This window comes from Acartia tonsa, chromosome 3, assembly GCF_053477335.1.
Source record: "Acartia tonsa isolate MP-2025a chromosome 3, ASM5347733v1, whole genome shotgun sequence".
NCBI lineage: Eukaryota > Metazoa > Arthropoda > Copepoda > Calanoida > Acartiidae > Acartia > Acartia tonsa.
Genome location: NC_137262.1, coordinates 13405101 through 13430213, shown reverse-complemented (window position 1 = coordinate 13430213; position 25113 = coordinate 13405101). Strand labels below are relative to the sequence as shown.

At 31.9% G+C, this 25113-nt stretch overlaps 1 protein-coding gene across 1 annotated transcript in view; it reads left to right on the top strand.

Annotated features, from left to right (window-relative positions):
• The window catches only part of LOC145313361 (uncharacterized), a 79006-nt gene that overhangs the window by 25682 nt on the left and 28211 nt on the right, over positions 1 to 25113 (top strand). The window contains exons 3-16 of the mRNA XM_080152722.1: positions 3454 to 3522; positions 4018 to 4078; positions 4338 to 4447; positions 5084 to 5167; positions 5740 to 5822; positions 6232 to 6330; positions 6894 to 6942; positions 9142 to 9208; positions 9699 to 9741; positions 10909 to 10972; positions 11316 to 11390; positions 12192 to 12287; positions 13565 to 13642; positions 14287 to 14447. Coding sequence (XP_080008848.1) covers positions 3454 to 3522; positions 4018 to 4078; positions 4338 to 4447; positions 5084 to 5167; positions 5740 to 5822; positions 6232 to 6330; positions 6894 to 6942; positions 9142 to 9208; positions 9699 to 9741; positions 10909 to 10972; positions 11316 to 11390; positions 12192 to 12287; positions 13565 to 13642; positions 14287 to 14447 — 1139 coding nt within the window. The remainder of the gene's footprint in view (positions 1 to 3453; positions 3523 to 4017; positions 4079 to 4337; positions 4448 to 5083; positions 5168 to 5739; positions 5823 to 6231; positions 6331 to 6893; positions 6943 to 9141; positions 9209 to 9698; positions 9742 to 10908; positions 10973 to 11315; positions 11391 to 12191; positions 12288 to 13564; positions 13643 to 14286; positions 14448 to 25113) is intronic.

Sequence of the window (25113 nt, the reverse complement as noted above, 5' to 3'; positions counted from 1 at the left end):
TATATAAATTAAGGTAAGAGGCTATTAAGGGGCGATTGAGAGGCTATGTAGGGGCTATGTTACATAATTAAGGTAAGGGGCTATTAAGGGGCGATGGAGAGGCTATATAGGAGCTTTGTTATATAAATTTAGGTAAGGGGCTATTAAGGGGCGATGGAGAGGCTATGTAGGGGCAATGTTATATAATTAAATTAAGTGGCTATTAAGGGGCGATAGAGAGGCCATATAGGAGCTTTGTTATATAAATTAAGGTAAGGGGCTATTAAGGGGCGATGGAGGAGCGATGTAGGGGCCATCAAGTTGCAATGTAATATAAATTTGGAGAAGGAGCGATGAAGGGGCGATGTAGGAGCGATGAAGGAGCGATGGAGGAGCGATGGAGGAGCTATGTAGGAGCGATGTAGGGGCCATCAAGTTGCAATGTAATATAAATTTGGAGAAGGAGCGATGAAGGGGCGATGTAGGAGCAATGAAGGAGCGATGTAGGAGCGATGTAGGGGCCATCACAGTACAATTTAATATAAATTTGGAGAAGGAGCGATGTAGGAGCGATGGAGGGGCGATGTAGGAGCGATGGAGGGGCGATGTAGGAGCCATCAAAGTACAATGTAATATAAATTTGGAGAAGGAGCGATGAAGGAGCAATGGAGGGGCGATGTAGGAGCGATGGAGGGGCAATGGAGGGGCGATGTAGGGGCCATCAAAGTACAATGTAATATAAATTTGGAGAAGGAGCGATGAAGGGGCGATGTAGGAGCGATGAAGGAGCGATGTAGGAGCGATGTAGGGGCCATCACAGTACAATTTAATATAAATTTGGAGAAGGAGCGATGTAGGAGCGATGGAGGGGCGATGTAGGAGCGATGAAGGAGCGATGTAGCAGCGATGTAGGGGCCATCAAGTTGCAATGTAATATAAATTTGGAGAAGGAGCGATGAAGGGGCGATGTAGGAGCGATGAAGGAGCGATGTAGGAGCGATGTAGGGGCCATCACAGTACAATTTAATATAAATTTGGAGAAGGAGCGATGTAGGAGCGATGTAGGGGCCATCACAGTACAATTTAATATAAATTTGGAGAAGGAGCGATGAAGGAGCGATGTAGGGGCGATGTAGGAGCGATGTAGGGGCCATCAAAGTACAATGTAATATAAATTTGGAGAAGGGGCGATGGAGGAGCGATGTAGGGGCCATCAAGTGGGTTGTTATATAAATTAAGGTAAGGGACTACGGAGGGGCGATGGAGAGGCTATGAAGGAGCCATCATGGGGCTATAGCATAGCCTCTTATCATAAGAGGCGATATTAACGCCCCTTCAAAGGAGCTATTAAGAGGCCATGAAGGAGCTATAGCATAGCCTCTTATCATAAGAGGCGATATGAACGCTCCTTAAAAGGGGCTATCACATCGCTCCATATGATAAGAGGCTATGCTATAGCTCCTTGAAGGAGCTATAGAAAATCATCGCCCCATATGGAGCGATGTCATGGAAAGGACTATACCCCCTTTTTTACTATTTGTCTCAGGGTATGTAAACATTGCATTTACTTTTTTACATAAAAACTAATTAGAAAACATGGACAAATCAAACTTTTCATTTTAAAAAACTAAAGAAAAGTTCCCAAAGATGAAAACAAAAAATATACCTTACATAATCAAAAGCTTTACTTTTTTATCCCTTTTTTATTTAATTTTCAAAATCTAGTTAATGTTGTTTATAATTGTTTTTTTTTTATTGTGATAAAGTATAAAATGTTGTATTTTTTGTATATTAATAGTCATATATTGCATCGTATTATAGTCAGCTTTCTGTAGATAATGAAAATTAAAAGCTTAAAATCAGTTTTGTTATACCTGCCGTTTAGAGCTTCGATTTTATGGATGTTGTCATCCTTGTTTTCACCATGATTTGTGAAATTATATAGCCTTTTTTAAAGTTTGTAGTTGTTATGTATATACAATTATTTATGTTTAATAAAAATTAAAACTGTTATTTTTTTTCTGTTTTAAGACTTTTGAAAAACTATTTGGTAGACCCGGTCGACCGATACACATTGCCCATAACTAAGAATATTTAGACAATTTTGGCTTTTAGGTAACGTTAGTTTATAAAGGTTATAATTGACCTGCAGAGTTAAGCTCCTCGATTAGGTAATTAAAGGGGTAGAAGTGCCTTGGAGAGTTAGCCACCTATGGGTGGCTATAAATAGGTGAAAAATGTCAAATTAATGGGCATTCGTGGAAATGTAATTAAATCAACTAGATCCAGAAAGTCTAGTGCAGATAATATCCTCTAAAAATTTAAGATGCCGTCATAGCCATGGGACGCAGTTTTTATTTCAATACTGTTTCCATGCTTTTCTGAACACGAATAAAATATAACGCATAATACTTATACTAAAGTAACAGGATGTTTGTCTGCTTGTTTGTCTGTGTGTCTGTACCAAAGGATCTCGCTAACCGCTGAACTGATTGGGTTCTCCTTAACAGGGTAGATTCTCATATGTCCCGTGAAAGTTTTTAACTATTTTGGGGGAGGGTACCACCACCCTCCCAAGAGAAATCACAAAAAATCGAAATACATAGACATATTTTAAATATAAAAAAAAATTAAGTGCCACTAAAGGCATCTAGGTGCGTAGCCGCTAGCAGTCATATATTTCAGTTCTGTTTTTAAAAATAAATTAGTTCGAGTAAGAAGAAAGTTCTTTTTGTACTTCGTTGATTTCTCTTTATGTTGTCTATTTTCTCTATGTTAGGATATGGCCCTGTAGGGGCAATAAACAAGCAAAATACAAAATTCTACCTATATCCTATCCAAGCTGGATGAATTTAAAAGTTAATTATTTTCTAGAAAATACAAATTAATTTATCTATGGAAAGGCAACATAAAGTAGATTTACAAAGAGCATAGCAAACATTGCAGTTTGCACTCGTTGCATCTTTATATATGATTTTTTTTTTGTCTAATCAACTCAGCCTATTATAGTAAGAAAGCCCCCTTTTCTCCCATCTCTTTTGAAGAGATTTTCTTCCCCCCTTCCCTTTCTCTTTCCCGAAACGTATGTGACGTAACTAAAACTTGTTCCGCAAATATTATACAAAATTGGGACAGTTTCCTTCTCGTCACCAAAAATTATCATAAAATTTTATTCATTTTTTGATATTTGAATATCATATTTGAGGTTACCGCGTTGTTGTCTAATTGATATAAAAGATAACAAATGGAGGAGTAGGTTGCGTTAAAAATCCGTAAAGGTTGTGAGTTTTAAGTTAAAAACAGTATAGAACGATAAAATTTTATGTTAACTTTTTTTTAAGTGTCGGTCTATAGTTCTTTTCAATAAGAAATACACATATTTAGTGAATAATATCGTTCTACTACTATTTTTAAGCCTTAAAACTCACACCTTTACGGATTTAGCGCAAACTACTTCTTCTTTAATACTTTAAGATCCGTCCGCCTCCTTGTGCTGTTTTCGGAGATGAACTGCTGATTCAAAAAACACCACGTGATTACCAGGTTATTTTTTGCATTTAAACTTGAATTAAGTGAACTGTAGATTTTTTCATGTTCAATGGTTTAATCTATATTTACAGGGTTTTTATTTGAAAGAACTTTTTACCATGTAGTTTTAGAAATAACAAGACTTAAAAATCACATTCTTTGATATATGCAATTCATACAGCCGGTTTATTATCATAAAAAAACAGCATAACGACTAATTTACTGATGTCTAATTGTTTTTTTTATTTTATTATTGTAATACGAAATTATATGTTTTTGTTTGTATACTTGTAACTTATGCTTGAAATCAAATTTCTGAAATGCACTTCATGCAACTATTCCTTTAATGTTAGGAAACTGAAGTACACATAAAAAACCTTATCTAGTCAATAGTTAAAACTACAAGGCATTGATTCTTGAAAAAAATTCTTATTTTCAAAGTTTCAAAACATAATACATGAAAACCTAACACTTGAAAGAAGTATCCAAGACAAGATATTTTTATTTCAGCTGGAAACCTACCAACTTGCATTGCGAGATGACCTCATAGCTGTGTTACCTACAGGAGCAGGTCTATTTCATATAACTCTTGTTTATTTTATCTTGAGCACTGTTACCCCCCCCCCCCCTCCCTTTCTTATAGCAAGGGAGGAGGAGCTAGTTTTTTATCGTTTGTTTGTTTATTACTTTAGATCAAATTAGGTGAGGTATTAGATTGGATTACTTTAATTCATTTTTAAGATAAGGGTGGGAAGGGGGGGGGGGTATGTGGTCTGGGCACTTATATGTACAGAGTTTTCCAAAACTAACACAAAACTGTATTTTTAAAGGAAAAACGCTGATTGCCTGTATGTTGTTGAAAAAATTTAAGATTTTAAATAAAGAGAGAATGGGACTCTTTATTGTGGACAGAGTATCACTTGCTGATCAACAAGCTAAGGTAACAAACAGCTTAGAGGATTTTTTTCATTTGAAAATAAGAAGGAAAATCTTTCCGAATCCTTGTAATAAAGTAACGGGATGTCTGTCTTTTTGTGTGTTTGTATTTTTGTACCGAAGGATCTCGCTAACCACTGAATCGATCGGGTTTTCCTTAACAGGGTACTTCTCATATGTCCAGGAAAGATTTATAACTAAATGGGGAAGGGTACCACCACCCTCCCAAGAGATTTTTTTAATATTCTCGCTTTTATGTAGAGACTTGAACGCAACATAGACAAATTATTTCTCAAATTAGATATTTGAAATAATAAAAAAAAACATTTAAAGTGCCACTAGAGGCCTCTAGGGGCATAGCTCTAGTCTTTTATAAAGTTTTCATAGATAATAGATCTGAAGATATTCAGTGGTTTGTGATATCTCAATAGATAAATGAAAATCTTTTTTTAATATAGAATACAGAATTTTCTAACGATTAAAAAAATTGTTTGACTCACAAATCCGCGCAGCCAAGGTAAGGCTTCTGAAGGCCTCATAGATGATGTTGGTTACAGCTTGGGCTGTTGAGCCCTACTTTATTTGAAAAAATTTTAACTATGTAAAATTTCGGGTAAAATATGGCTAATAATTTTTTTAGGTTATTGCTAGAGAAACTGGACTCAGAGTTTTAGGGCTTACTGGACAAAATAAGACAAGGGCAATGATTCAAAAACTTCAACAGGTAAAAAAAGACCTGCTTATACCAACAACGAAATTAGTTCGAAAAAAATCACGAAACCTATATGTGATTTTCAGTTGTCGTTGACGACCTTTTATTTGCCTCCCAAATATTATTTTAGATGTATTTCACTTGTTCTCTATACCTTATTCATGAAAAATGACTTTAACAGCTTGTTTAGTATGGTGAATTGGAACATTTTTTGTATCAGTTGCGATCCTAATTAAGTGGCGTTTAAGAAATTAAAACAGCTAAAAACTTTCCTAAGAGATATAAAGCATTTATAGGAGAGTAAACAGTAAAGACATAGAAACATATCCTGTTACTTTATTTTATAAAGATTGGCTTCGCTTATAGCCTCTAGGTGCTTCGTCCAAAGAGCAGTTAGAAGATGTCCAAAAATATACTTTTTAATTATAAAAAAATGTTTGTTTTTTTTTGGGGGGGGGGGGAGATTTTTTCTCAGGAACATAATTCTGAGATAGGAGATTTGCAAAATAAATAGCCCAAATCCTGTCATCTGTCAGTGCAAAAGGTTTTTTTTAACAACAGATACAATATAAAGTTTTTTTTAGGATGATTATGATGTGCTTGTAATTACTGCTGGTGCTTTAAATCATCATATCTTTTCTAAAGAAATTCAGCTACAAATGTTTTGGTAATAATTTTACTATCAAATTAGATAGAACAGAAGCTGAAATTTTTCTGGCAGTCAATTCAAGATAAAATTATATCTTAGGCTGATTTCATTAATATCACTGTAAAAAATATTGAAAATTTATTCACTTGTGTGAAAAAGTCTTTCAGTTTACAAGTACTTTATTTAATATTATAATTTATTTACATTATATTGAGGTGAGGGGGGGGGGGGGTTAAGAAATGTAATTGACTTATGAATTGCTAAAATTTGCTTGTTTTTTGCTCATTCCTTTTTTTGAAGCTTTTCAAAGTGATTCAAAAGTTCAGCCGATTGACGTCATATAATAAGGGAGATGAGAGGAGAAGTGGGAAAGGAAACCCCTAAAAAAACTTTGTAAAAAGACACTTTATAAATCTTCTTTTTCTAGCTGTATTGTTTTTGACGAGGCCCACCATTGTACTGGAGAACACATGTACAACAAAATTATTAAACGTATTCATGATATGGACAAAAAGGATAAACCCAGGCGAGTATTTCTAATCATTTATGTAGCATGTCAAAGTAGTTAGATGTGTTAGTGTGTGTTAAGTAAAATAAATGTTTGTTTTTCATTAAAGCATAACTGTCCTATTATATAGTATCGGCGTTATCACACAAAGCACTGATAACCTCCAGCCCTCCCTATTTTAAAAGTATATGCATTGGTTGGATTTTGTTTGTTTGTTAAACAGTTTAGGTCAGGTTAGGTTATATTATTATATGTAGTTCCGCAGTGACGACCACAGGTATAGTCCCCGAAGAGATTAGGCATAGGGAAAAAATACATCCTTTTAATTTCCAATTTATTTAAAAATAATGTGGGAGGGGGGGGGGGGAGTAATTGGATAAAATCTTCTGTAAATATACCTTTTTTCATCTTGAGAATTTGTTGAAATTTATTGATATTATTTCAAAATTAAATTTTGTGATATGGCTACCCATTACCTTTTTCGATTTAGCTATACTTGTATTTTTAAGAACCCACCCCTGTAAATATTTTTTTTTAATTTTCTTAAAATAACATACTTTTATTTATGGATGCTATTTTAGATTGTTGGGGCTGACAGCCTCCCCGGGGAATGCAGAAACAATGGAAAAGGTAAGAAAAAAATCATATGGTCCCTTTTGTGTCAACGCAACTTGAAGGGCGTTTCGATTTTCACATTAGCTTTTCTCCTATTTCTAGCCCCTGCAGTGGGCTCTAACCCTTCAGGGCAATCATCTAAACTAGCCTAATATAACCTATCTAAAGCTACTGTGAAAATACGACGAAACTCCCTTTAGTTGGAGTTGTCACAAAAGGGACTATACCCAAACAAGGATGACAACATCCATAAGTAGCGAAGCACAAAAAATTGTGGATGGGAATACGTAGAAGTAGATTTAAAGTGCATTTATTAAAATCAAGAATAGATTTATTGGAGTAATATATTTTGAATAATGAAGACGGTTAAAGTAAATTACATACTAGATGCACATAACAATAATGGGAAAAAATATTCTGAAACTGTTAATGCAAAAAAGTTTTAAAATTGGACCAAAAATACCAAAGATATGGGGAAATATGTCAAACATATAAAAATAGCCAAAAACCTACTAAAAGGCAGTTTGGCCGCCATTGTTACTTTTCCTAAAACGCCTGAAATTTAATTTTAATAGCTTTAACTGAAAATTTTTTGAAAATTGGACCATAAACACAAAAGATATGGGGAAAATGTGAAAAATAGCCAAAAACCTGCAAAAAGGCAGCCTGACCGTCATTGTTGTTTTCTTCAAACGACAGGAAATTTAATTTGATATCTTTAACTGAAAAAATTTTGAAAATCGGACCATAAACACTAAAGATATGGGGGAAAATGTGAAAAATATAAAAATAGCCAAAAACCTGCAAAAAGGCAGTCTGACCGTCATTGTTTTTTTTTCAAACGACAGGAAATTTAATTTTGATATCTTTAACTGAAAAAATTTCGAAAATCGGACCATAAACACCAAAGATATGGGAAAAATTTGGAAAATATAAAAATAGCCTAAAACCTGCTAAAAAGCAGTTCGACCGCCATGGATGTTTTATAATTAATTGTGCTCCTTAATGATGGGAATGTTGTCAAAAATTTCAGCTCTCTATCTTTTATAGGAGCCGAGAAAATCACGTTTTCCCCAATTTATTAATTACGGATGGGCGGCCGGACGGACATTGTGAATTATAGAGTAGCTTTGCTACTAAAAATGTTTATGATTATAATTATAGCTATTTTATTGAGAATCTGTTTTTCTTGCTTACAGTTTATTATGCCTTTTTTTAAAAAGACATATAGTTTTCATCTTTTCCACCAATTCAAAATCTATGAAGTCGCAATTGGTCAGAATATAATCTCTCAACCTTCCCTAAGATACCCCTTGGTTGTAAGAAGGGGGGTTTGTTGGATATAAGCATTCTACATATCAAGTAACTTAAATCATGCTTTCACAAATTTTACAAAAAACAAGGATGACAACATTCATAAAAGCGAAGCTCTGAAATGGAAGGACAAACGAACATTAACACTTGTAGATTGTCAGAACTGAATTAGCAGAATATAAATGCATCAGTACAAACAATATTTTAAGAAAATTTGTTGCAAAACTGCATAAATAAATGATACTGTTTAAGGACATACTTACATTTTTGGGACTTTTTTATAGAGATGCTTCGCTTGTAACATTGTATCTTGTTGTAATAGGAATCAGTTTTCAAAAAATCAGAAGAATCGGATAATTTTAACATACAAAATTTTGTTGTCAAAAAAGTTAAAAATCGACATGTTTAAAATGGACGTACGGACATTCTGGTATTGTTTATAGAGTTGCTACGCTTTCTTATTTGTGCCTAACTACTATAGGAATCATCATGCAAAGTTTGGAATCGATAGGACAATTCTAACCTGTTTAAATTAACGAAAAGAGCTAACTCTCTGTGACGGACGGACGGACGGACGGACGGACCGACCCTAATTATAGAAAAGCTTCGCTTTTAAAAATTATTGGCTAGATTTGTTCTTCCAGTTTATTAATTTTAAGGTCATTATAGAGGGCAAGGGTTCTATATAATTTGATATTATATTTGTTAAGTCTTATCTGAAATGATTCTAACCTAAGCCTTTATGTCGCATTGCATCGGTATGAATAGCTTTACAACAATTTAAGGCTATAAGATCAAGATATAAAAAGATATATTTTTTGGGCAAAATTCGCACTTTTATGTGAAGTTATTTACTGTAAATTTACTATAAATGTAAAACTATAATTATTTTTCGTTTAGGCCGAGAAAAGCATAAAAGACATCTGTGAAGCTTTCAAGTCGCAAAACATATTTAAACCTAAAATAGGTAAGTTTAAATTTCAAAATATTAGCAATTTTTACATCGTACCTCTACTCACTGGAAATTTTACCTTTTGGCAGAGAGTGGGAAGGGGTGGGCTTTAAGTTAGGAATTTGGAGATGGGCTAGTCATCCTCCACCCTGAAACCTGAGAAAATTTATAAAAGGGGTAATGCATTTAAACTAGAATTTAGTGAACTACATATTTTTTTTTCTGTGCAATGGTTTAAACTATATCTATAGGGCATATATTTGAAAGAATTAAAATTTACTACCACCTAATTTTAAGATTATCAAGACTTGAAAACCATTTCTTATATGTCCGTCTTATTTTCACAAAAACACCACGACGAATATTTTAGTGGTGCCTAATTGTTTATTTATTGTAATACAAAATTATTTGTGTTAAACGATTCTTGTAACTTATGATTGCAATCATTTTTCTGAAAAAAACATTTGTTTCAACTATAACTTTATAATACTAAAAAATATTTCAGAAAATCCTTCTGCCAATATCAAACCTACTTTTGTAAATATCAGGTAAATGGGAGTATGCACATCACAAACAAGAGCAAGTGATGTTTACCACCTTTAGCAGTTACATTATGAATTTATTGTGTAAATATACTAGATTTCTGTTAAATAAAGTTCTATCGCGGTTTTATAGAAAGAAAGAAAAAATTCTAAATAGTATCAAATACTTTGTTGAGTCCAAAGTGTATTTAAAAGATCACCATAAAAATTTCCTTGAAAGCTTCACAAGGAAGAAGACTTGCTATGAAAGTTTGCTTTTGTGTTTAAAAAATTGATTTATTTAATATCATGATGCTATAAAAAAAAACTCTTTTTGTATTTTCAATTGTAATGGTAATTTTTATCGTTCATTTAGCTAGATTTAACAGAAACCTAGCTAATTCACACAAAAATATCAAACATCACTACTGAATAATTCTAACATCCAATGCCCTCGTTCGTATATAGTCCCTTTTATTAATTCTGTCTAACTCTAGTAACGAATCTACTCCATACGGGATTTGGCCTTTTTGACCCCTCTCTCTCTCTCTCTCTCTCTCTCTCTCTCTCTCTCTCTCTCTCTCTCTCTCGTTATCCTCTTAGAAATATTTTTCCTATTTTTAAGATTTTGGTACCCTCCCCACCGACAGAACTATAACTCTATATAACTATATATTAGGTTAGGTTAGGTTAGGTTAAAGGCTAGGGGGCCGAGAGCCCCCGGTTAGGTAGGTTAGGGGCCGAGCGCTACGACTAGGCAGGCAAAGGTGCCGAGCGCCGCGACCAGATTTCATAGTCGAGGGAAGGGGTATAAAAAATTTCAAAATTGAAAAAAAAAATTCTTAGAGGATAAGAGGTCTATTTTCCCTAAATCGAATGAAAAGTTGGAAAGTAACGGCTGGCGGCTCAGCCGTTTAGCCATTTTTTGGCTATTTTTAGAACAAAAAAAATCTAGAAATCTTCAAAATGGTTTTTAGTATCATTTCACTTGATTTACAGCAAAATATGTTTCAAAAAGTTGATTCCTACGTAATTTATTATAGATTTGCCCTAAAAATAGCCAAAAACCGGTTAAACGGCTGACCTACCATGGATTGCTCGAATTCCAAGTGCCATTTACTCATTGATTACGAGATGGTTGCATTAACCCCCCCCCCCCCCCCTTAAAGAACATCATTTAAATTATTTATGCAGCTTGACAAAAACACAGAAACAATTTGAAGAAGATGTGTTAGAAGCCTACAAGAAAATCGCAAAGGTAAAAACGCTAAAAATAAACTTTGAAGTTAAACAATTTAATTTACAAAAATTCAATGACGTCCAAGTTTTTCATTTTTTCTTCATCCTAGTGGTCAAATTTTCATGGGGAGTTATAATTGCCCTCCCTAGAATTTAATTTTTTGTGTGTGTTTGGTTGAGGGGAGGGGCGGTTTGGGTTGCTAAAAACTCATATTTTAGGTGTAAATTGTAAAAAAAATACCTGATTTAAAAAAGGGCCAGAAAATTTTTTGAGGGGGTTTCAAAAAGTGCCTATAAGTTTTATGGAGGAGGGGGGAGGGTGAGAAAATCATAATATATTAAAAAAATGTTTCTACTTACAGACTCTGAAGAAACTTATTCCAAAAGAAGTAAAACTGAATGAAAATATTGAGAGGCTCATCTACAGTGTTGTCAAGGTCATTATTATTTCACCTTTTACATCTTGGTTACTCTTTATCATGTCTATCTATAGTACAAAGTAGAACGATATCTGTGTGTCTGAAGTTAGAAATCTCGGTAACCGCTGAACTGATTGAGTTTTACTCTTCGAAGGGGGATTAATTTGTAATTGTGTGGGTAAAATGGCGCGCAAAACGCGCCGAAAATTCCCCCCCCCCCCCCCCCTTAAAATTTTTACCCTGGGGGTAAAATTTGCTTGGGGGGGAATTGACCCCCCTGAAATCTGCTTGAAAATCTGTATTTATCTCCTAAACAGATTATGGGGGGGGTATGTCCCCTCCCCCCGAAAAAAATTACCCTCGTGGTAAAATTTTTTGGGGGTAATTTAATAATGTAAAAAAGTACCTACCTAATAATGAAGTACTATAAAGTATTTAGTAGTATCTCATTCCTATACATGAAAACTCAATAATCAACTTATAGTTTTGCCAACTGATGAACTAATATGTTTCTCCTTTAAAGTTTAAAGTGTAGCTTCAAATAGGTCCTAGTAAGGTTTTCAACTAGTTTTGGGGAGGGTAACACCATCCTGGCAGCATGCCAAGATAAATTGCCCCTAAAGAAAAAGATTTTGATATTCACTGAAATTTGAAGCTTCACCCTCAAATTCGTTTAGGGGCGGGATAATTACCCTTCCCCCCCTCCCCCCATAGACGTCACTGCGTGTGTGTTCTACCTTTGTCATTGCTAGCTGCAGATGAACTGGGTATTTTTAAAGATGACCACAATATACAATTCTAAGATTTTTTTCTGATCAGGTTGAATTGAATGCCATAGAGGAATTACCACGAGATGATAACACTGAAGCTCGGGAACAGCTTCTCAAACTTTTTGAAATTCTTTTTGAAGCCCAGGTTTCTCTTTTCTTTTTTTGGTGCTACTGCATTTTCCCAAGTAAATGTCGCAACTAATTGGCGAAATTTTGTTCTTTATTTACACAATAATCTTTTATTGATATTTATACTTTAATATTAAATTTATTAGTTTTCTTAGGACAACCTAAATTTTAAAAATTAGCAAATTTGGGTGGGTTATCCAGGTACCAACAAAGAATTAAAAACCTATGAGCCTTTCATATGTCTAAGTATTTGTAACAAAACTTATGCCAATTTAAAAAAAAAAAATTTTACCGTTTTCATCCACCTTTCATTGAAAGATATTCATATTTGTTGTCTTTGAAAACTGATACTTACCTGGATACATACGCCAAGTACTTTTATATACTGACTTTTCTATATTGAGATCGGTCTGTCCGTACAACCTTAACGGTTAGCTTTTTTCGTTAATTTAGGCATGTTAGAATTGTCCTACAGATTTTACACTTTGCTCGCTTTTTCCTGTAGTAGTTAGGTACGATTTAGAAAACTCTATAATCATTACCAGAATGTCCGGACATTTTAAACATTGATTTTTATCTTTTTTTACAAAAAAAATTTATGTGATATAATTATCCGATTGATTTGATTTTTGGAGTACTGATTCATATTACAATAAGGAACATCTCTATAATCACGTTCTGAAAATTTCAGTATGTCTTTAAATGACATTATTTATTTATGAAGATTTGCAACAAATTTACGTACAATTTTTTCAAAACTTACATATTTATATTTTGCCCTTACTGTTTATTTGTTCTGTTACCTTATGAAATATGGCTTCACCCCTAGTCTCTAGGGGCTTTGCCCCAAGAGGTAATTAAAAAAAAATGGAGCTGCCCCAGCATCAATTTCAAAATTTTCGGGGGATTAAATTGGAGCTGCCCCAGTATCAATTTCAAAATTTTCGGGAAAAAAAATTGGAGCTGCCTCAGTATCAATTTCAAAATTTTCTGTAAAAAAATTGGATCTGCCCCAGTATCAAATTCAAAATAAAAAAAAAGGGGGGGATTTTTTTTTTTTTGGGGGGGGGGTTAGGGGTGTCCCACCCCCCAAGAAAATAGCTTAAACCCACCACAGGACCAATAGGTATATACCCTGAAGAGTAGAATCCGATCGGTTCAGCGGTTATCGAGATCTTAAGGAACAGACGGATGGACGGACAGACAGACGGACGGACGTACATACATCAAGCTACTTTGTATTATAGATGATTGCTTTGCATCTTCATTATATGTAAATTTTATCTTGTTTAGAATATATTCAACGACTTTGGTTTGACATATTGTCTTGAGGAGCTCAATGATATCAGGGAAGATATCCCAATACAAATGGTAATTTTAACCTTATATAAAAGTAACAGGATCTCTGTCTGTCTGCACTGAGGGATCTCGCTAACCGCGGGGAAGGATTTTAAGTATTTGGAGGGAAGGGACTCCCACCCCAAATAAAAAATATTTTCTGGGGGGGGAGGAGTAAAATTTTTTTATTTAATTTTTTAAAAACTAAAATAAAAGATTGGGTAGGGGGATAGCTACTAGTTTCATATAATAGAAATAATACAAGGGTAACAAGGAGATTACTTTAAAAATATTGGGAATAGTCCCTTTCGAGGCAACGCCCCTTAAGGGGCGATTCGTCGTAATGGCTTTTGATAGGTTATTTTATGTTAGGTTATAATGGGTTAGGTGATTGCCCCACAGGGTTAGGCAATTGGCCCGCAGGGGCTAGAAATAGGAGAAAAGCTTCTGTGAAAAAAAACGAAGAATTGTCCCTCAAGGAGTGTTTCCCCAAAAGGGACTATACCCAAATTATTTTATTCTGGTATTTAACTTAGAACAAAACTATGTGATTATATATAAGGAGTATAATAATGTATATGAATGAAATAAGATATCCCTAAATGGTCTCTTTTCTGTTAATCTGACTACAGTAGGAATCACATCAAAATTCATAATTAAGTAAAAATTTGATACAGATTCGAGAATACTTCCCCCTGGAGAGGTATAAAGCCATTGAAGTAGAAAGAGATGAAGAGATAATATCTCCAAAGCTTGCGGAACTATTCAAGATTATACAAAGTGCAGATGAGGGATCTAAGATTATTGTCTTTGTAAGAACCAAGCGCACTGCTAGAAGGTTAGTGCATTTTATTTATATTTATTAAAACCTCTCTTCGAACCCAGTAATAGTGTCGGACTGCTTATGACGTCAAAAACAAAAATTAGCCAATGAGAGGCCATTATTAACCAATGGTAAAATTTATAATGGCTTCTCATTGGCTAATTATTTTTTTTACGTCATTATCAGTCCGACACTTTTACTGGGTTCCCTCTCTTCGGTTTCAAATGGATTATTACCTACACATTTTTTGCATTTTCAGTAGAGTGATTACTATAGAGAAATAATGTCTCATGTGAAATTCTGCAGGAGGATAACAGAACTTTAATAACTTGTCATTGGTTAAATTAAACTGAAATTTTCTAGTTTTACATATTAGAGTTATTTAGAGCTGTTCTTTCAACTTTTACTCGAATCAAGTCCATCACATGAAGTACTGCTTTCACATCTATGTTTTATCTGTGCATTAATAATAAATATGCTTTATCTATTATAAAATCCCTTTATGAATTTAAATGAATAAAATCATAGTTTTTTCTTGAGTTTCTATTAAAACAAAAAAAAATATCTCGGACTTCAAATGTACATGATTTATATTCTTTAATTCGTAATTCATATCCTATTATATAAAGTAGTAAGCGTTTTTTGTCTGTCCCGAAGGATCTCGCTAACCTCTGAACCGTTATTGTTCTCCTTTACAGTGATGCTTTTTATAGGTCCTGGGAAGGTTTTAAACTATTTTTGGAGAGGGTGTCTTCACCCCCCCCCCAAAAAAAAATATTTTTTCTACTCTTTTGAAACTTAAATTTAAATTGGATGAGGTCGACTTTTACCCCTCCTACCTTAAGTGCACCTAGAGGCTTCTAGGGGCGTAGCCGCTAGTCTATTTTAAACATTTAAAATACATAAATTCTTAGTTTGTTTCATGTTTACCTCGAAATAAATTATATAAAAATAAAATAACAACAAATAGCAATACAACAGTATGTTCGTTATGTTTTCAACAGGACCTAGCGTTGTACTGTGTATACACTGTACACATATGGGTAAGAAGAAATGGCATATTTTTTTTCATTTTGTTCATATAAAGAGTCAGCTGTAAATAGTCGTATTTCTTAAAATGTTCTTAACCTATTTTTAAAACATATATAAAAAATATACTATGACACCAGTAGAATCAGACTGCAGAGCCTAAATTTGAATTAAGTCCCCAATAAACTTTTTTTGGGGGATTTAAATATTAATTTTTTACTGTTGCCGTGGTCATTTTGACCAGAGCAAAAGGTCTTTTTTTATTTGGGTAAAATTTGTAGCTTTTAGAGTGTTTTGCTTCATAAATATTGTATTCTGGTATAGAGTAAAATTAGGCCTCATGATTTTACTATAAAAATTCACTAAAAAGTTAAATCTTTACAATATACCAATGAATTAACATTAACATGTTTGTGTTTTATCACCTATTTTAAACACATAAAAATTGGCTGTAAAGGGTTAAATTTGATGACAACAAATGTTTATGCAATACAACAAAATTATTTTTGTCACATATACAAATATGATATAAAATAAGATTATTCAATCTTATTTTTATAAAATATTTTTAAAAAGGGATCATGGAAAGATCATTCCTAAATTAGGACAGAAGTCACCTTCCTAGGAAGGACATAAGTAGCCTTCCTTAAGTGAGAATTTGTTAGATGAAGGGCATAACATGCCTCCCTGAAAAAAGATTTTGCAAGATTGAGGACATAAGTAGCCTCCCTTCACCTCACAAAACCTAGCTTTTCTGTCCTTCACATAGCAAATTCTTGCATAAAATTGGTTTTTGGTCCATCACATAGCAAAATATTGGAAAACTTAGCTTTTCTGTCCTTCACATAGCTAATTCTTGCTAAACATAGCAAATTCTTGCAAAACATAGGAAATTCTTACAAAACATAGCAAATTCTTGCAAAACATAGCAATTTCTTACAAAACATAGCAAATTCTTGCAAAACATAGCAAATTCTTACAAAACATAGCAAATTCTTGCAAAACATGGCAAATTCTTGCAAAACATAGCAAATTCTTGCAAAACATTGCAAATTCTTGCAAAACATAGCAAATTATTGCAAAACATAGCAAATTCTTACAAAACATAGCAAATTCTTGCAAAACATAGCAAATTCTTACAAAACATAGCAAATTCTTGCAAAACATAGCAAATTCTTGCAAAACATAGCAAATTCTTGCAAAACATAGCAAATTCTTGCAAAACATAGCAAATTCTTGCAAAACATAGCAAATTCTTGGAAAACTTAGGTTTTCTGTCCTTCACATAGCTAATTCTTGCAAAACATAGCAAATTCTTACAAAACATAGCAAATTCTTGCAAAACATAGCAAATTCTTGGAAAACTTAGCTTTTCTGTCCTTCACATAGCTAATTCTTGCAAAACATAGCAAATTCTTACAAAACATAGCAAATTCTTGCAAAACATTGCAAATTCTTACAAAACATAGCAAATTCTTGCAAAACATAGCAATTTCTTACAAAACATAGCAAATTCTTGCAAAACATAGCAAATTCTTACAAAACATAGCAAATTCTTGGAAAACTTAGCTTTTCTGTCCTTCACATAGCTAATTCTTACAAAACATAGCAATTTCTTGCAAAACATTGCAAATTCTTACAAAACATAGCAAATTCTTGCAAAACATTGCAAATTCTTACAAAACATAGCAAATTCTTGCAAAACATAGCAAATTCTTACAAAACATAGCAAATTCTTGCAAAACATAGCAAATTCTTACAAAACATAGCAAATTCTTGCAAAACATAGCAAATTCTTGCAAAACATAGCAAATTCTTGGAAAACTTAGCTTTTCTGTCCTTCACATAGCTAATTCTTGCAAAACATAGCAATTTCTTACAAAACATAGCAAATTCTTGCAAAATATTGCAAATTCTTACAAAACATAGCAAATTCTTGCAAAACATAGCAATTTCTTATAAAACATAGCAAATTCTTGCAAAACATAGCAAATTCTTACAAAACATAGCAAATTCTTGGAAAACTTAGCTTTTCTGTCCTTCACATAGCTAATTCTTGCAAAACATAGCAAATTCTTACAAAACATAGCAAATTCTTGCAAAACATAGCAAATTCTTACAAAACATAGCAAATTCTTGCAAAACATAGAAAATTTTTACAAAACATAGCAAATTCTTGCAAAACATTGCAAATTCCTACAAAACATAGCAAATTCTTGCAAAACATTGCAAATTCTTACAAAACATAGCAAATTCTTGCAAAACATAGCAATTTCTTACAAAACATAGCAAATTCTTACAAAACATAGCAAATTCTGACAAAACATAGCAAATTCTTACAAAACCTAGCAAATTCTTGCAAAACATAGCAAATTCTTACAAAACATAGCAAATTCTTGCAAAACATAGCAAATTCTTACAAAACGTAGCAAATTCTTGCAAGACATTGCAAATTCTTACAAAACATAGCAAATTCTTGCAAAAAATAGCAAATTCTTGGAAAACTTAGCTTTTCTGTCCTTCACATAGCTAATTCTTGCAAAACATAGCAAATTCTTGCAAAACATAGCAAATTCTTGGAAAACTTAGCTTTTCTGTCCTTCACATAGCTAATTCTTGCAAAACATAGCAATTTCTTACAAAACATAGCAAATTCTTGCAAAATATTGCAAATTCTTACAAAACATAGCAAATTCTTGCAAAACATAGCAATTTCTTATAAAACATAGCAAATTCTTGCAAAACATAGCAAATTCTTACAAAACATAGCAAATTCTTGGAAAACTTAGCTTTTCTGTCCTTCACATAGCTAATTCTTGCAAAACATAGCAAATTCTTACAAAACATAGCAAATTCTTGCAAAACATAGCAAATTCTTACAAAACATAGCAAATTCTTGCAAAACATAGAAAATTTTTACAAAACATAGCAAATTCTTGCAAAACATTGCAAATTCTTACAAAACATAGCAAATTCTTGCAAAACATTGCAAATTCTTACAAAACATAGCAAATTCTTGCAAAACATAGCAATTTCTTACAAAACATAGCAAATTCTTGCAAAACATTGCAAATTCTTACAAAACATAGCAAATTCTTGCAAAACATTGCAAATTCTTGCAAAACATAGCAAATTCTTGCAAAACATAGCAAATTCTTACAAAACATAGCAAATTCTTGCAAAACATTGCAAATTCTTACAAAACATAGCAAATTCTTGCAAAACATACTAAATTCTAACAAAACATAGCAAATTCTTGCAACAAGAGTCCCAAACTCAAAAACGAATTTTCAGCGCGATCCGACTACCGGTTCTTGAGATACGGTGACCTGGTGTCCTTGGTACCGACTGTAAGATTTGGGAAATGGTTCAAATCCTTAGTAAATGAGAGGACACCAGGTCGAAAATATTCTAAGTGTCAAAAATTTTTTGGACTTAGCCAAATTTACTAAGGATTCGAACCATTTCCCAAATCTTACCGTCGGTACCAAGGGCACCAGGTCACCGTATATCGAGAACCGGTGGTCGGATCGCGCTGAAAATTCGTTTTTGAGTTGGAAACCCTCATTGCAAGAATTTGCTGTTTTGCAAGAATTTGCTATGTTTTGTAAGAATTTGCTATATTTTGCAAGAATTTGCTATTTTTTGTAAGAAGTTGCTATGTTTTGCAAGAATTAGCTATGTGAAGGACAGAAAAGCTAAGTTTTCTAAGAATTTGCTATGTTTTGTAAGAATTTGCTATGTTTTGCAAGAATTTGCTATGTTTTGCAAGAATTTGCTATGTTTTGCAAGAATTTGCTATTTTTTGCAAGAATTTGCTATGTTTTGCAAGAATTTGCTATGTTTTGCAAGAATTTGCTATGTTTTGCAAGATGAAGGACATAAGCAGCCTTCCTAATGTAAGAATTTGTCAGACAAAGGACATAAGTCACCTCCCTTAAGTTAGATTTTGTTAGATGAAGGACATAAGTAGCCTTCCTTAGATCAATTTCCAGTGACTTCTGTCCTAATTAGGAATGACTTTGTTTTTTTTCCATGATCCTTAAAAAGTGTATAGTTTTCATTCTTTTCATTTTAATTAAATAAAAATTATTTAACTACATTGTAAATAAGTCACTTTGTGAAAACACTCTTTCGGAAATTGGAATTGGAATTGAAATGAAACAAGAAATCTTATTGGTTTGACTTTAGCATTATGTGTTTTATTGTATTATGTTAAATTTTTCACTGAAATTAATTGTTTTAGAAAAAAATTTAATTCCATTGAACAAAATAATGTTTTTTTTTATTGTATCAATATAACGTGAATGATATAAAATTGTTCTCTAAGCCACAATATTACCCCAAGTAAAAAAAAACCTTTGCTCTGGTCAATAGTGTGGCCCAAATGAAGGTCTAAATCGATTTTCAATGTGCGGAATGTAAAAATAGGTTATGTATTGTTTGTAGATTTTAGCCTTATAATTGATTTTAAGAAAAAATCTATCGCTATCTCGTCAAATGCATATTTATTTTTACCTTTACTTCCCCAAATTAAGAATGCCTTACACCAGATATAAAGCAAAACATCAAATTTTCTGTCTGTTTGTTTACAAACATTGAAATAAAATATTAAAATCACCAGGAATAATCATATGAAGAAAGAAAGTATAAAAATTTATTTTTGTACAATTACAATAATTTGGGAAAGCTAATTCATACTGCAAAATCATTGAGGAAAAATAATTAAAGATAAGCCTTACTCTTTATTCCTGGTTTAATAAAAAACAATCAAATTATTTTTTGCAATATTAATTTTTTTATTAGTATGCTTTTTTTAAAGTTGAATATGAGAATAAGTATATTACATATTTTTTTACCTTCATTTAATTTTTTATTTAAGTAAATTGTCTCTTTATTGGCGATAATGTCTGTTGAGCCATGAAATTATTAAAAACACTCATGCTATTTTATGTCTTTAAACTGTATGTTTTTTAGAGTTTTTCATCATTTCTCTTCTCATAAGACTAATAGCTACTGTTTTAGTTCAATTTCTTACACAAATTATCAATTTAAATAAAACAATGTTTATAGACGTTTTTTCGGAATTATTCGGCAGGAATGGCGGTTCTGCCTACTTTTTATAATTGCTTCATATTTGAACTCTTCTTACATTATTTTAGGTTGGCAGTTCTTTAATTATTTCTTGTTAAAATCATGAAAATATGAAGTTTTTGATAAAAAGCTTAAGATTGAAATTTCGAGATCAATTTTCATTGTAAAGAGGTCTAGTTTTCACTAAAAGGTCTACATTTGAGCCAGTAACAACTTCAAGGTAACCGCAAATTGATATGGTAAAGATTAAAAAATTCATGTTTTTTTGGGCCAGTCTACTGGTCAATCTGACCAGAGCAACAGTAATAATTAATTTTTGAATCCCCCAAAAAAAGTTTCAAATTTGTGCTCTGCAGTCTGATTCTACTGGTGTCATAGTATATTTTTTATATACATTTTAAAAATAGGTTAAAAACAGTTTAAGATAAAGCTTTTCTCACATAAATTATATCGTGTAAAAATTTATTTTTCTAGTATAGTGTAAAGCATATTACAAATCCTTTAAAGGGCGAATATAGGTTCGATATGATATGAGCTTATATCAAAGGTGCCATTACATAGTTTTAGAATATCTATGCCAAATTTAAAAATTCAAAAAAATCCTTAAGTAGATTTTGCAATTTTCGTGTTTACTTCAACATATAATAAATCAGATGGCCTACAAAATCGTTTATTTTAGCCCTTTACAAGACTTTTTTGACTGGTTTTCTTAACTTTAATTGATTATCTCATTGGCATGCATCTTAAATGATAATTTAAATGTTTATTTTCTTTAATTATATACTATTTTATTCAAATTTTAAATAGCGTCAAAAATTTTGCTTTATAGTGCATCATAAAGATAATATTAAGTTTTTCAATTTATTTTCTCTTCTAAGATTTTAGATTGATTCATGATAAATACAATATATTTATATAAAAATATATAATATGTAAGATATATTTACCCTTTGGAGCCTGCGTAACAAACACAAATATGATGTAACTTTTAGCAAACAAAAATAATATTTTAATTTTGAAATATTTTTTTAAAATTAGTTTTCAGCCCTCCCTTTTTCAATGTACTTTTACAAAATTATGTTATGAAAAATTTATTTGATCAAAAGTAAAAGTTGCAGCATCCTTTTTATTCAAATCCTTTCGTCTTCATTATGACTATGATTGAACAAAAGCTTTATAATACAACCTTCCGACGCAGCCTTGTGTGATGCAGGGATGTTTGGATTTCTTAGGGAACCACACTAAATAACGTAATTATATCGACAAATCAGTTCGGTTTTAGGCTAGAAACGGACTTATACAGTTAAATATGTCAATGTCTTTAAGTTATTTATAATCTATATAATTGCACGCTTGAAATAAGCTCATATCATATCAAACCTATATTCGCCCTTTAATAAGTTAGCTATGGATTGTTGAGTTTCTTAATATAAAGTTAGCTTTCTAGAAATTATATACTCGAAAAGTTTTAAGGTGTTTTGTCAGCTAGAGGAGTAACTTTGTCAGATTTACGAAAAAGGGGTTCACATTATAGTTCTTCTCTTATAATTCTACTAGTGGCTTCGCCCCTAGCCTCTAGGGGCTTTGCCCCAAGAGGTATAATTACATCTTCTATTACTTACCCAGCAGAACGGATCACAAATTTTCGCACCTACCCAGCAGGAAAATATTTTGCGATTAAATTCGCAAAATTCGTAAAATTCGTAAATTTCGTAAACTTCGTAAATTTCGTAAAATTCTTAAAATTCATAAAATTTGTAAAAAAAAATGGGGGGGGATTTTTTTGTTTTTGGGGGGTTGGGGGTGTCCCAACCCCCAAGAACATAGCTTAAAACCACCGCAGGACCTATAGGTATATACCCTGAAGAGTAGAATCCGATTGGTTCAGTGGTTACTGAGATCTTAAGCTTCAGACAGATGGACGGAAGGATGGACAGACAGACAGACAGACATCGTTCTACTTTGTATTATAGACTAGTGGCTTCGCTCCTAGCCTCTAGGGGCTTTTCCCTAAAGGATCAGGGGAGAATTAAAAATTTTTTTTTTTCTTCACATATTTTTAGATATTTTCTGTATTTTGTAACTTTTTATAACTCTTTATAACATTATATATCTCTTTATAACTTGTTTATATCTTTTTATATTTATTTATATTAATTTATATTTTCTAAACCCTTCGAATTTTTTCTCTTTTTTAATGTTTTTAAAAATTTCTTTGCCATTAGCCTTTTTGGGGCTTTGCCCCTACAGGAGAAGGAAGGTTTCACAATCTTTTTGAATTTGAAAAACAAAGTTGAAAAGAAGAAAAGATATTTAAAAAGAAGAAAAAAAAAATCAAAAATATAAAAAAGTATAAAAAAAATATAAAAAGATATAAAAAATTTAAAACATATATAAAATTAAATAAAAACTTAAAAAACATTAAAATTAGAAAAAAAATACAAAAAAAATTTTGGGGGGGAAAATTTTCATTTTTTGGGGGGGTTTGGGGTGTCCCACCCCCAAGAAAATAGCTTAAAACCACCACAGGACCAATAGGTATATACCCTGAAGAGTAGAACCCAATCAGTTCAGTGGTTACCGAGATCTTAAGCTTCAGACGGACAGACATCATTCTACTTTGTATTATAGATTGCATTTTCAAACTTTTTTATGATAAGTTTTCTTATTGAGATGAAATCAATCTTATTAGACGTTCACTCAAAGCCCAAAAATAATGGACTTAAAAGTGTATTAAACTGTATATAAGACATTTGCGAATATATTGATACCATTAATTTGCCTCTTAGATAAAAAAAAGTATGCTTTTTTAATATTTTTCTCTTGCTACAAATCAAATTTCAAATTTGAGTCACCAAATATGCTAAACTAATTTTTGCTCTAGAAGAATCAATTTTTGGAGTTAGAAAGTGCTTAAAGTGATCGCGAATTTAATTTTTCAAAATGCATTTTCGTTTACCTTTTCGTATTTTTAAAGTAATTTTCAAAGTATAATGCCTTAAAAGTTCAACTAAGTTAGAAAAAAATCAGTTTAAAATGCAAAGAGTATTTCCACATGAAAATAATGTTAAAATTTGAGAATCAATTAAACTAAGAGAAAATAAACCATTTCTTCGCTTGCAGATAAAAACAAAAAAAATGATACTTAGAAAATATTTTTGTAATATATCTTTATTAATATTTGTCTTTAAACTTTCTTAAAAATGTAATGAAAAAGTTTGGTTTATTTTAAAAAATCATTAACCAAATACCGCTGTGTTTATGCAGATATAGTGACAAAAGAAAAATTGTTTAAATCTCTAGAATCAATAACATTTAAGAATTCATTTGTTTAAAAACCAAAGATCTATTATATTTGCTTTACACTTACAGCAAAAAGTTGAGTCATTTTAATAAAATATTTTCATAAAAACGACCATTCTTTTGTTCTCCCGATCATCGGAAACAAACCAAATTTTCCCAACAAAATTTACTATATTTAATCCCTAGATATCCAAAATCTATTTTTTAATTTAAATTTTTGTAAAGCCTAAAATTTATATCTTTATAATTCTAATAAATGTTTTCACTTGTTTTTGACAAAACTTTAATTTTATAAGAAAATTGAGATATAAAATGAAAATCCAGGGCCCAAGGACTTTATTTACATTATAAACCATATGGGCATTTGTTATTGTTTGTATTTGTACAATCTGATTTCACACGCGTCTGCAATAGGTTGAAAATTTATCTAAAAACATTTCAAGGCTAAAGTTTAAAAATAAAATTGCTTAAAACTGTCCCTGGGCCTGTGTTAAACTTCCCTTCAAAGGAGAAATTAAAATAGGTTTAATAAAAATTTATAAGTTTCCGACAAAAAAAAACTTATTTCTTATTTAGTATTTAGTAGGATTATTATAATATAAAATGATGGTTGTATGCAATGTATTCTTTTACCACTGCTTCTAAGTAAACTTTTTATGATACTCTGTATAAATAACGGGAGAATGTATTCTATAACCCTAAGTACACTTTTATAAGAAAATGCTGAAACCAATTACGTCAAAACGAGATATTTTTGGGGGAGAGTGAGTGTAAAGGGATGCCACATAATACTTTAAATAAATATTCAATATTTAACAAAACTACAATATGATTTTAGAAACAAAATGAAAATGTACGACGTTTTAGCCAAGAATGTGAATCCCTTTCGAGGTACATTTTTAATTGATTAATCATATCAAATTAACTAACTATTTACGTTGCGCATCTGACACAGCAGTAGTGGGAACCATTTTTAATGTCTTTATAGTTATAACGAAGTGTCAGACCGAGATTCGAACCTATTACCTTCTCAACGATGAGCAGTTGCGCTACGTGTTGAGCCACGGTTGCGGGTTATTTACGTCAAACATGTTTAAAATGAATTGACAAAACCTCTTATTTAGTGGCGTGCACAGGCTTTTTTTAGGTTCTGAGCTTATTTTTAGAGATAATGAGATGATTTTTTTTTTCAGAAAACTTTTTTAACATAACCAAACAAAGTAATCATTACAAATTTCATTTTGGGACTTTCCTT